Source organism: Bufo gargarizans, chromosome 2 (assembly GCF_014858855.1).
Source record: "Bufo gargarizans isolate SCDJY-AF-19 chromosome 2, ASM1485885v1, whole genome shotgun sequence".
Classification (NCBI taxonomy): domain Eukaryota; kingdom Metazoa; phylum Chordata; class Amphibia; order Anura; family Bufonidae; genus Bufo; species Bufo gargarizans.
Window position 1 is genome coordinate 94,250,567 of NC_058081.1, and position 13,865 is coordinate 94,264,431.

Here is a 13,865-nt window from a genome sequence, read left to right on the forward strand (position 1 = left end):
TTGTTCGCAAACTCCCCCCAAGGGTATAGGCTTCGATAATACAACGAAGACAGCTACCTAATGTTCTGATACATGGCCGTTTCCTTAGAGGTGACGAGAACTGGTAAAAAATCTCAAAGTTATATAACCTTTTAGCATTCACCCCCTAGTTCTCCTGAGCTTGGCGTTGGTCACCTATGAAAAGGGAAGCCTGGGTTATTCAGAGATAAAGCTTTGGTTTTAGATAGAAAAGTCACAAGCCATGCACTTGGCCTGTTAGAGTGGTTGTTTAACTAATGCAGTTCCTAAAGCCTGCTGTGTGCTTCATTTAGGCGCGTGTCAGAGGACAAACTTCCCCTGTAGAATCCACCAGGAGCAGCGCCGCCTTTATTCTCTACGCTAATTAGCCATGTGCTCAAAATCTTTGTCGGCCATCCTCTACTGGAACACTTCCCGTTGCATGCCACTCTGGCACCAGCACGAAGCAGCATAGTGAGGTTGTGACCTACGGAGCCTTCAAATATGAAGAGCGCACTGAGGAATTAAAGTACAAGTTTCAAAAATGTCTACGCAAAGCTGATCATAGTTCGGAAGATAGCTGATCCCATCTAGTTTTCGTTCAATGTACGCTCAGTGGAAAACTAGGCTTAATATACATAAAGAGGACATAATGAACCACACGGTTTTGTAGTAAAGCTAGAATGGTGCTCCACTCCACCATTACCTCAATTAGCAGTGGAGCATGACATGAGAAGATGATGATTTTGGTTTGCAGCCTGTCATATTTTGCTCCTTTCAAAGATTTTTCAGTGATTATCTTCCAAAATGATCCCTACCACAGTCACTTCCCCCTATGACGCACCATTGAGTGGAGATGGGCACCCTAAAATGTTTGGCCACATAACAACCGCAATGCTCGCTACTCTGGTACTGATAATCCGACTTTCATGCACAGTCAATTCCAAATTGCACGTTTTTAAATCCCCTTAAACCAGCAGGCCTATATGGCTTCTTCCCTCTCTTTCTTGGTCATTAAACAGGCATTCCAGGACCTAAGGTACATTTACACTGCCCAACTGTCGGGCAGATTATTGGAGACCAACGCTCACTCCCAATAACCTGCCCCTGTAAAAGGTGCCTTATTCATCAGGGGAAAAAAATATTTAATGTAGACACCTAAATCTTCATTTCTGGACAGCAGACTGTGCTGTGTAAGCAGGGATATGCTGCCCAGAAACAAATCAGTATGAGGGTGAGCGATGGCAGTAGCTGATCTTTATTCAGTAGAGGAGATCGCTGCATGTAAATGTAAAGCTTTGCCTCCACTGATAAAACAGGCAGCTGTTGGGAAGGAACTCTGTTCCTGACAACAGCCTGTTCCATCGGGCCATGTAAACCCGCCTTTAAGACACCACATCAATTTCGGATCAACAAAGGTCTGACTCCCAATGTCCCTATTGCTTCATATGACCCACTTAAATGATGCATGGGGGACACATCACCAGATGACCCATGTCAAACTGGATGTTGACACAGGGAGACTGGAGAGTGAAGGATATGAAACCCAAGGATGGATAGCAGGTAGGCATGCTCCCCTCCACAGGTCCAGCCACATGGAGTGGGGTGCCTGAAAGGCCACCTGGGGTAAACAAACAACTTTAAAAAGTTGCATCCCGAAGTCTTCAAATTCCAATATATTGCTTGGTTTTCTGGGACCATATGTAGCCCAGGAAAAGGCAGCCCTTGCCTTCATTCCACAAGTCAAGCTTATTTTCTTTTGGTAGCATTAAGATAGGAAGAGATTAGTCTGGGATAAACCATGTACAGTAGAGCAACCCACTCACATATTTCTCAAAAGTCATCCCCTTCATCTTGAATAAAGTACTAGGCCAGGAACGTTTCACAAGGTTTCTCAGTCCATTATTATTCCCTGCTGTATTTGAAAAGGTTGACCAAATGTATCTGAGGATCACTGAGGGGCGCAACAAAGGCACTAGATGAACATTTATCAAATATCACTTCACAACTTTAGGAGGTAATTAAGCACCATCACTCATGACTACACCCAGATCCTAACACTGAGCCACCTCCAAAACACTGAGCCCGTAACAGAGCTTTAAGTACGTAAAAGGAAACAGATGTTCATTTCTGGGATGGTCACAAGTCCCCTTGATCTGCAAAAGTGGATTCAGAGCCATTTGAAGCACACTGGGAATAAATACAATGATCTTACACTTGTAAAAATAACTTCAGAATTTACTGAATTATAATTATTATTGGCCCACCTTAAAAAGGTCCTTAAAAGAGAACAGGTCACCTCTCCTGACACGTTTTAGGACCAGTTTTGCCGTTTTAGGACCAGTACTGGGGCACAAGATATAAAAATGGAAATCTTAAGGGCCCTTTACACAGGCCAAGAACCTGCCAGATAAAAATTGCTAGATCTGTGTAAAGGTGCTGCCGATTTCCAGATAAAAAGAACGAAATGGACATTTATTGGGTAATTGCTTCGTTTGCGCATGTACCCAAATCGCTGTCTGCCGGCAGAAACACGCTCTGCTGCCCACAAACATATATGGGGACGAGCAATGACATTAGCAAGTCAATGTAGGGATCTCCTCCATTGACAAGCAGGCGATTGCTGAGAAGGAACTCTTACTTCCCGACAATCGTCTGCTGAATGGTCCTGTCTAAAAGGACCTTTAATGGTCAAAAGGAGAGAACAAATAAATTGACTACAAGTTCTCAAACTACCATCAACACCTGCCTGTGTATGAAGTCATTAAAGGCGTTGTCTCATGAAGCTGATCAACGCAGGGCCATAGATTTCACTGCAGGAAATATAGCATTCAAATGAATGAGCACTCATAATGCAATGGACTGGTCTGGTTCATAGGCAGAAGCCTTCAGATTGAGAACCCCTTCTAATGCTATATAGCCTAACAGGGAATATGCACGGTGGTTGTCTTCACAAGAAGCATCATGGAGAATCTATATGTACGATGTAAAGTACATCCATTTCTCAACAGCTTGGCAATGAGAAAAACTCTTTCCTGAAGGCTTATGTTGAGTGAACAAGTCTACATGTCCACTTCTCATAATGCTTTTGTGAAGACAACCCAAGCACATATTCTCTATTGGGCTATACGGTCATTAGGGAGGGAGGTGGGGATGGCCAATCACAGCAAACTGGCACACATCAGAAATATACATTGGAGCATATTTCCAATGTATAATCATAGTGGGATGTGAACAAGTCATACATTCACGATAGAGGTTGGCCAAAAAGCTGCCCTCACCCCCAACTCTTCCATACACTGGAAAATTGCGGCTGGCAGCCAATGTTATTCTGGCCTGCTTTATAAGTGAAAGGTAACCCAATATGCACTGTGTTGCCAGCATGTACACAACTGTCTCACTACGTGGGTAGCAGTATTCAATTTCCTCTGTGTATTCGGAGTAAACAGTCAATGACAATGCTCACAAAAAGAAAAAAAGATTAGAGGAACATTCCCATTCTGCAGCATCTTCTCAATCCCACCACGTGCATGACGCAGCTAGTCATCTGCTTGCCCCTCCACCAGCAGAGCACACAATGAGGCCATTGTCTTGATTGTTACAGCACTCTATAGGTAAGGGTACTTTCACACTAGAGTTTTTGTTTTCCGGTATTGAGTTCCGTCACAGGAGCTCAATACCAGAAAACAACTGATCCGTTTTATCCTAATGCATTCTGAAGGGAGAGCATTCCGCTCAGGACGCATCAGTTCAGTCCCCCTTACGTTTTTTGGACGGAGAAAGAGACGGATCCGGTATTGCAATGCATTTTTCAGACGCATCCGGATCCGTCTCACAAATGCATCCGTTTGTGTCCGGATTGCAGGATCAGGTAGGCAGATACGGCGACGGAACTGCCTGCCGGGATCCACTGCCACAAGTGTGAAAGTATCATAACTCCATGCAGCACAAGAAGTGTCCTCCTATCCGTAAAGACACCAAAAACTTCCTTCATTACCATCACTAAGGGCAAAATCCCCAAGGGTCTATTCGTTCTTTTACGCATTTAGGAGGGCAGATACAATGCAGTAAGTGAAAATGGAGATTCTCTGACCTACTGACCATCTAACCTGAATAGACAATAGAAAGCTCGTTATAGGGCACATTATAAAACGAAATGACTCCCGAAACACATAGCTTGAAAAATTATATTTCCCATGCCTCATTCAGATGGCTAGCCATGGTGCCCCACAAGTGGTTATCCAGACATGGAGAACTACTGCATGTGCCAATATGGTCTAAAGGCAAGTAGGTCTGGGCAATATTACAGCACACATGCTACTTTTGTTTGTCTGGTGCAAATATGTCCATCACTCCATGCTTTTCTAGCATTCAAATCAACGGTGGACGATGTAGAGCATAGGTTGAATTTATTTTTTTCAATCTATTGTCCTATTAGATTAAGGTTTTTCCCTTCATTAAATAGGATAAAGGATGAAAATACTGACAGACCACACATTGGCCAACCATCTCTTGATGGAACCAATCCTTGGAAAATAAAACAGCGAGCTATATTCAGTGATCGATAATCCCATAACCATCAGTGTTAGGGCTCGTTCACACAAACTTGTGATGCCCGTTGCTGTATTGCGTACCGCATTTGCGAATCCGTGGCCATTCCGCATCACGGATGCGGACACATTCATTTCAATGGGTCCGCAAATCCGGAACGGAACACTATGGAAGCACTACGGAGTGCTTTCTAGGGTTCCGTTCAGTGCTTCCGCACCGCAAAAAGCTAGAACTTGCTCTATCTTTTTGCAAAACGGAAGGATCACGGACCCATTCAAGTGAATGGGCCTGCTATCCCCATGCGCCTGCCCCACGGATGGTGCCCGTGCATTGCGGACCGCAATTTGCAGTCCACAGCACGGGCTTCACACGTTAATGTGAATGAGCCCTAAGTTTACAAATTAATAGGGGTTCTCCAGAATTTACAGTTTGATGAACTATGCTCAGGATAAGGCCTCTTGCACACGAACATATTTTCATTCATTTTCCGTTCATTTATGGGTCTGCATATGGGTATTTCCGTTCAAAGATAGAACATGTCCTATTATTGCCCGCAAATCACATTCCGTGGCTCCATTCAAGTCAATGGTTCCGCAAAAAAAACTGAATGCATATGAAATGCAGCCATATGTCTTCCGTAACCGTTCCATTTTTGCGGGACAATCTATTGAAAATGTTATGCACAGCCCAATTTTTTGATGTACTTCCTGTTTAAACATTAATTGTATGCTTCCGTTTCTGCTCTGCAAAAAACGGATCACAAACAGAAAAACGGAACGGAAACACTACTGAAACAAAAAAAATATATATGAAAAACTGATCCTTTTAAAATGGACCGCAAAACCATACAGTCGTGTGCATCGGCCAGAGTCATCATTATGAGATTGGAGGGGATCCTGGGAGTTGGACTCCCACCAATCAGCTGTATGAAGAGGTCGCAGTGCTCTGAGCGCTTGGGCCTCTTCCTAGCCCATGTCACGTTATGTTCATCAGTCACATGGCCTAGGCGCAGCTCAGGCCTATTCAAGTGTACTATACAATGGTACGGCACGGTGCTTGGCAAGTGGCGCTCACAGGAGCACTGCGGCCTCCTCAAACAGCTGATCGGCAGGGGGTGCCGGGAGTCCAATGTGTATGATTAGCTAAGGGTACCTGCACACAGGCAGCCTCAAGGCCTCATTACTGATGGCGATCGGCATCAGTTGCCTTAACCCAGTCTCCCTTCTGTCAGGTTTCCATTGCTTTAGGCCTGTAGTTTAGTGGAGCCGGCCACGTTGCATTATGCTTTCGCTGTAACCAGAGGAAAACTGCTCCAGCAGGAACCAAAGCCCACATTTTTATCTAGATTCCTACTGAGGTTTATGAAAGTTGTTAGGAGAAACCTGAAGTTCCTGGGTCCTAATGCAAGATTTGTAATAGAGCCCCCCCACCTATCATGTGCCATGATGTCCTATGTGGCAGAGGCACCAATGGATGCCCTCATACACCAGGGCCTGAGGGCGACGTCATCTCTGTAACCCTTACAGTTACATCCCTGGTTCTTAGCGCAGGGACCGTAACTTAGCATTCTGTCTACTGGGATTATATATCACAGGGGTCTTATACTGAACGGGAAAAGAGAACACAAGACAAAGTAAGTTTAGCACCAAAATAAGCACTTTGGGAGGCGCAGAATCGGAGAAGCCTCTTCGCTGGAGTTTCTCATTCCGCTAAGAAAGCCGCTAGGAGAAGGAACTGAACAGTAGGGGCAGATCGGTGGCACAATCCAGAAAGAAGAAGTGAAAAAAAAAAAAAAAAAAAGGGAGTTCCTTATTCACAACGTAACGTGTTTCCCACAGCGTAACCTAGTGGGCCAAGGCAGAAAACTGCCCTGGAAGGTAACTCGAGGACATTGCTAGTGGAAGGCTTATGAGTCATAGCTGCTGGTTCAGTTATGCAGCAGCGTAGGGTCGAATGATGGGAAAGCGGTCAACGTCACACTTAAAAACACAGTCTAGTCATAGGAACCATTGGATTTAAAGACGCCGCTGCGCGTACGGAGGTGGAAGCATGATCTCTAATGAAAGGCAACACGGATTTCAGACCACGGAGAGAAAGCGGTACACACTCTGCAAGGGAACGGCATGAGCAATACGGACGCTGCAATCATGGATCATGAAAGACACTGCATCACTGCGAGAAGAACACCGTCCCGATATCGGGCCCACGTCGGCAGGAACAGTAAAGCGGAGCCAGACGTTGTGGCAATTGTACTGCAGATTCCTCGGAAACAAAGCCAAGTAGGATTTCTCTACGATTTTATTCACGGAGCGGTTCTGAACAAGGTCCTAAACCAGACTCTTCACCCCCTTGGCAGTGGGCACAGGTATACATTTGTAGCATTTTACACAGGTCTGGGGGCAAAAGGGCAAGCAGCTGCAGCCAGCCATTGCAGAAAACCAGAACCCCGTGCAGACTGCAATGGTTTCAGTGTATTTAGTGATCCAGCCAGATCCAGATCATAAGGCTGCAGGAGAAAAGGAGTCTAAACAGGCTACACAATAGCAGCAGTATGTGGCTTGCAGTGGGGGTGGGGAGTTTAAAAACCCAGCTGGCAGCCATAGGATATGCTTGCCTATACCACACGTCAAGAATCATTCCCTGTGTGGTGGTGGTAGGAGAGGGGGGGGGGGGGGGAAGGAGCGGGGGAGGGTGACGCACGCTCTCTTACAACCCCAAACACAAAAGGGAGGCCTGGCATGTAATACTATGGAAGGGTGTTTTCTACTATTCAGACTGCCAGAGAAGGGAAGAGCACAGGTACAAATAGGTGCCATAAACGCATTGAAGCTATGAAGGGGAAAAGCCCATTTCACACACCCATATACCACCCATGTGAGACAGTTTATGACCCTGGGAGATAACAGCAAATAGCAGGAGCAAGCAGATCAGTAGCAAGTACGGCCATGTTGGAGGGATTTAAATTACCAATTACACACAAACAGCAAGACAATGTGGCTGATCAATAGGACTTAACACAATGGGAGTTGTAGTTCCCTGGAACCTGCATGGCAACCATTGCCTACATCTAGTGCCGGAATATTCCAAAAGCACTGTACACCATGTGCCATCATCAAAACCTAGCTTTTATCTGCACGGGTTAAATACGTTTCTGCCCCCATCATAGACCCGGAGCTATGTCTGACCCGAGATAAAATCTCATAAAGGCTGGCTTTATACACAATGGTCCTAGGAAATGAATGGTTAATTTAATCAAATAATTATAAATAAACTGTTATCGGAAGGAAAAATCTCTATACTGGATACCGGCCGGACTACTTTGCCGGTCTGCTATCGGAAAGCAGGATATTCCAGAGGGAATAAGCAAAAATCACAAGAATTATTTCGTCTGATTTTTCTCTATTTTGCCAGGATAGAAAATATTTCCTGTTTCCATCCTGGAAAAATATCTGCATACATTTCAGAGTCCAGACCTCCGTCTGATTGGAGGTGGGGAAGGGGTTTCGGCCATGTAAACCCAGCCTTAAAGGGTCCACAACCAATCCATCATCATAACCATAAACATGAATGGAGATATGAAACTCAGCAAGTAAATGGGTAATAGAACGAATGTCTCGAAACGCGCAGCACTGCAGATCTACAAGGAGGCCGGATTCCTGACCGTCCCCAGAATAAGTACAATTATAAAAGAAAACATTCAGGTGGAATTAACATGAAGCGGAAGGTGTCAAGAAGAACTTCCATGAACTTTTAACATGAACCCCAGTGATGCAAGCCCCTCCTACTAAAACACGACAAACCAATCAGGCGCGGACGCCATCAGCTGAGACGCGTGTATCAGTAGCGAGCGTGACAGGATATCTGCCGTTCTTCTGTAACTGACATTTAACCCCGCTCTGGAGGTGCACCGAAACGTCATGAAGAGCAGTCTCCGCATACCACACAGCAATGTGTACAAGAAGCAGCTTGCCAACGTGCTCCCATATGGTCTAGCGGTTAGGATTCCTGGTTTTCACCCAGGCGGCCCGGGTTCGACTCCCGGTATGGGAACAACAGTTTTTGCAAGCGCTCTATCAGAAGACAGAAGAATTTGTTGGGCTACCATCGCTTTCATTGGATCTTTAAATTAGAATCCTTTTGCAAATCTAGGTCAACTGCAGATTGCCCACACCCTGCGGAAATCACCCATACAAATGCACCAATACACAGCAACCAGTGACTTTCAGTCCCGCTCACCTCTACTGCTTTTAGCGGTACCACTCGCTTCCTCTTCAGCTGCTCGCACTTTCTCTTCTTGCATATCTGGTGACTTGTACTTCGGTTCACGCAGTTGTAACAGGCTCCGCAAGGTTCCTTTCTCAGACATGGCTCACAGACCCCACAACGCTTTCTCTTCTTGAGGGGCTGCTCCACAACGTCCACGCTACTGCCACCATTTCCAACAGTGCCATCAACACCACCAACCGCTGTCTCCACCGGCATCGCCATTGGCTTCAGCCTCCTGAGGGATTCCCCGTCGTCGCAGAAATCATACACATCTTGAGCCCCCATGTGCGGCAATGGGGCATGCTGGGTCTCCATCATCACGCAGCCAAATTTTTCCACCTCAGAACCTTTAAGACACTGGCTTTGCCAAAGGCATGGGCTTACGCTGTGTGGGGGTCTGCGGTAAACGTTATCTAGTCCTGTGAACCAATATTAACCAACTTCTAAAAGTGATCCACAGTTTGTGTCCCTTCATTTGGATGTGAACCTCAGTTTGGCTGGTATCTTCATGGAGAACACTTTCTTAGCATCCCAAATTCTTCTTTTCCCAGCCCGGCAGACAGATTAAACGTAAGCGCAAGCGTGTCTTCTGGCGATTCCCCTTTCCCCCCTGACAGCTCATCGTGACTCAAGTACTTGGAAACACTACGCTCCAGTGATGCGCCAGCATAGGGGTATACTAAGACTTTCGGAAACTTTTCCTACAAAGAGAGGGATAGGTTATACACCTGAAATACAAAATTAACCCCAAACTTATAGGGGGGGGGGGGGGGCAGTCTTACAACTTATATTACACCAACGAACATAGGACATACTGGACACACTCCTACATAATCTAGGAATCCTATTATTGTCACCATTGTTATACAATGTATTCAAGTTATAAGCACATGACACATGAAATAAACAATTAGCAGGACCACCACATACAGTTCCCAGACACACTACACAAACACATAGGATATCCATTCTCTGGACTATAAACATACCCACATCCAGCACACAGGGAGTGCTAATGGCTCATTACCAGTGACAGGACACAGCTCCCTGCAATTCTTTGTTCTGAGCCTGGAGCTGGGACTGTACCGGTAGGTCGGCCCTCCCCCACCCCCTCCAACAAAGAGACCCCCTCCCACTGTGTGCAGGGAAAGAGGACACCCCCTAGATCCCCCCTCTTGTTCCTAGATCCTGCACCCCAGTACAGCAGAGGTCCCCCACAGCATGCACACAGCAATGTGACTGCTCAGCATACATTAGCAATGCATGGGGAGGGGGGAGGGGGTGTCCCTGCACACAAAACCCAAGTGACAAGGGGGAAACCCACGTGTAGGCACAGAAATGTAAAGGGGCACAATTCACTCAATTGTAAAGCTCTGGCACATTACCTGGCCCTTGCATCAGGTACAGCCATGCGCGCACATGCATTTACACTGATTGTACTACTGAGCCCAGCCAGACCGCAGCGCTGCCGTGGGATTCTGCAACTATGTGACAAGGCACACGTCCTCCGCCAGCAGTGCCACCGTCCGGGGCACGCCTGCCCGCACTCACCTTGTGTGTGCCCCTCTCTGAGGCTTCAGCACGCCGGGAGGAGGGGGAGGGGAGAAGCTCAGGGGCACAGATGTGGAGCAAACAAAAGGGAAGTGACTGAGAAACACAAAGATACGAAGTGGAGCAAGAGAGGATCAGGAGCAGAGAGAGGAGGAGGAGGGTAGGGGGTCACAGAGAGGGAGGGAGCAGGTGCCGAGACAGAATGGGGGGGAGAGCACATTTCTAACACACATGTGATAGCACAGGCTGCACCATGTATGTGGGCATTATATATATTACACACACATGCTGGTGTGTCTATGTAATCTACAGGCGTGCTGGTGTGTGTGTCTGTATGTAATCTACAGGCGTGCTGGTGTGTGTGTCTGTATGTAATCTACAGGCGTGCTGGTGTGTGTGTCTGTATGTAATCTACAGGCGTGCTGGTGTGTGTGTCTGTATGTAATCTACAGGCGTGCTGGTGTGTGTGTCTGTATGTAATCTACAGGCGTGCTGGTGTGTGTGTCTGTATGTAATCTACAGGCGTGCTGGTGTGTGTCTGTATGTAATCTACAGGCGTGCTGGTGTGTGTGTCTGTATGTAATCTACAGGCGTGCTGGTGTGTGTGTCTGTATGTAATCTACAGGCGTGCTGGTGTGTGTCTGTATGTAATCTACAGGCGTGCTGGTGTGTGTGTCTGTATGTAATCTACAGGCGTGCTGGTGTGTGTGTCTGTATGTAATCTACAGGCGTGCTGGTGTGTGTCTGTAATATACAGGCGTCCTGGTGTGTCTGTAATAAACAGGCGTCCTGGTGTGTCTGTAATAAACAGGCGTCCTGGTGTGTCTATATGTAATATACAGGCGTGCTGGTGTGTATGTAATATACAGGCGTGCTGGTGTGTCTATATGTAATATACAGGCGTGCTGGTGTATCTATATGTAATATACAGGTGTGCTGGTGTGTATGTGTATGTAATATACAGGCGTGCTGGTGTGTATGTAATATACAGGCGTGCTGGTGTGTCTATATGTAATATACAGGCGTGCTGGTGTGTCTATATGTAATATACAGGCGTGCTGGTGTATCTATATGTAATATACAGGCGTGCTGGTGTATCTATATGTAATATACAGGCATGCTTGTGTGTGTCTGTATGTAATATACAGGCATGCTTGTGTGTGTCTGTATGTAATCTACATGCGTGCTGGTGTGTGTCTGTATGTAATATACAGGCGTGCTGGTGTGTGTCTGCAGGGCCGGTGCTACCATAAGGCAGACCAAGCGGCTGCCTTAGGGCGCACCCTGGAGGAGGGCGGAAAAATGTGACATGGAGGGCTGATGTGACATAGGGGGGTGATTTGACATGGGGGCATGATGGCTGACATGGGGGCATGATGGCTTACATGGGGGGCATGATGGCTTACATGGGGGGCATGATGGCTTACATGGGGGGCATGATGGCTTACATGGGGGGCATGATGGCTTACATGGGGGTCTGATCTGAGGTCTGATTAACATTGGGGGTCTGACCTGAGGTGGGCGCCCCCCCTCGCAGGTGAGCTGTATCAATGAAATAATATTTAAGAGATTTGGAGTTCATTACCGAGAGGCAAACCATCATTTGGCCAGCACCATCTATCACACATCTATGGCCAGCTTTATTATTCCATTATCACCATTCATCACTTTGAACATTATTAATCTGCATGAAAAATTTGAATATTAGACGATTTAGTATGGTGTACAAGAAGTGGTATGTTCCAACAAAGAGGACGGTCAAAGATTGCATAAAAGCCATGTCTGTTATGGCCTCTTATCCTCATTCAAGTGATGGGCTGAGCTGCAATACCAGACACATACCAAGGACAGAAAGAGGAGTTTCTCACAAAAAAAAAAAAAAAAAAAAAAAAGTCAGAGAATGCCTACAAACTCCCCATAGAAGTCAATGAGGTCTTCTCCTGACCATTGTGTCTATGGCCATGGTTGCTGCAGTAAAGCATCTCTAAATGCTGCTCAGGACAGCTCATGCAAGATGGTCACCCCCAGAAACCTGTTCAGGAAATAGATAAAAAAAACTGAAAGATGTGTCACTATCTGGTTTTAACTGGTAGAAAAACTTTTTGGTGGTCACTTTAAGGCCAACCCGTTGTGGGATAAATCAGTAGAAAGCTACATAATATCCTAAATGGATGAGACCTATGTAAATGCCCATTCTCTGGCCCCTGAGATCAGCGCTCTCATTTGGATACAGCATATACTCTATGAAGGTTAGGTCATTGCCATTTTTACCTGTATTCACAGGAAGCATCATCTAGTGTATAGACCGTTTCCTGTTGAAAGATTGCTCCCTCTAGATCAGGGGTCAGAAACCACAGCACTTGAGCTGTTATGAAACTACAACTCCCAACATGTTCCTCCCATTTAGTTCCGAGAACAGCCAAGCAAGTGTGCATGCTGGGAGTGGTAGCTTAACAGCTGTGGCAGAGGTTGCGGGCCCCCGCCTCAGGAATATGTGGGGTACATATGTAAAATTAGCTCTCTTCCAAAGAGTAGAAACAGACTTCCTAAGAGCCAAACCAAAAAAAAGACCTCCATCTATAGATGGAGCTGCTCCCACAGGCAAAAGCAACGTGCATTGGGAATTCGAGACTGGGCAAAAGGAATTTCCTATAGAATCTGCTAATAGCACCTGCCTGGTCTACTTCCATAGTCATTATAGAGCGCTTCTATCTTCAACAAAAGAGAAAAAAACTTCCAAACTGGTACAAAGTTTTCGGTGGAAGTTTTCCTAAATCATCTTCTATACTTTCTCCCCATCTAACCTGCATTCTGATATTCACAATAGTGACACTGGACACGGGCAGGAATATTTCCCCCATCCAACCATAGATACATTGAAACATATGATGCGATGGCTCAATCCACAGTGATCATATTAGTGCCACACAACAATTCTCCTTGATTAGAATGACCTATAACCACACTTGGGTTTCATGGACCATGTCCGATGGCTTTGTAGAACAGCACTGAGTGCTATGCACTAATATGGCGTATACACCCCACGGTACACATACCACAGGATGGGACTCTAGGCAGTCGAGGTTTCAGAAGCTGGATTTTAGTGGCCTTTTCATTGCTCGGATATTGAACAATTCTCACATACTAAGTCAAATACACATTATAATCAATTTCTAATATAGTTAATTCAAGTACTGTATATTACGCAGAGTCCACAGAACCACCAGTTCTGGTTTCTGTACCTTTATTAAAAATGCTGCTTACTACAAAAAAAAAAACGTACTGCCTTCAACGACACAAGGATCTCTATAGGGAAAAAAGTTGCATCAGGCATCTTGTTTTCAGTGGTAGCTGTCCCAGTAATAAGCTGGTCGCCACCAGTCCTGCTTCTGACACCGCTGGCAATCAGCTGTAGCTGCTGGCCGCGCTTTTCCCCATAGCGGTCGCTGTAAAGATGATGTATTTACATGCAGTCCATGCAAATGAATGGCTGACAATGT

General features: G+C 45.9%; 1 protein-coding gene and 1 non-coding gene across 4 annotated transcripts in view; one reads left to right on the plus strand and one right to left on the minus strand.

The window, feature by feature from the left end:
• Positions 1-10,446, minus strand: part of TET3 (tet methylcytosine dioxygenase 3) — a 72,703-nt gene extending 62,257 nt beyond the window's left edge. For 2 of the 3 annotated variants that reach the window (XM_044279314.1, XM_044279311.1), the window contains exons 1-2: positions 10,366-10,446; positions 8,785-9,515 (exon numbers count right to left, since the gene is read on the minus strand). In XM_044279314.1, the coding sequence (XP_044135249.1) occupies positions 8,785-9,132 (348 nt within the window). In that variant the 5' untranslated portion in view covers positions 9,133-9,515; positions 10,366-10,446. Of the gene's footprint in view, positions 1-8,784; positions 9,516-10,199; positions 10,271-10,365 lie in introns of those variants that run through there. The other variant, XM_044279313.1, reaches the window with a different exon arrangement.
• TRNAE-UUC lies at positions 8,527-8,598 on the plus strand. Its single transcript has one exon. It is a non-coding gene; the product is annotated as a tRNA-Glu (tRNA).
• Positions 10,447-13,865: the final 3,419 nt, after the last annotated feature.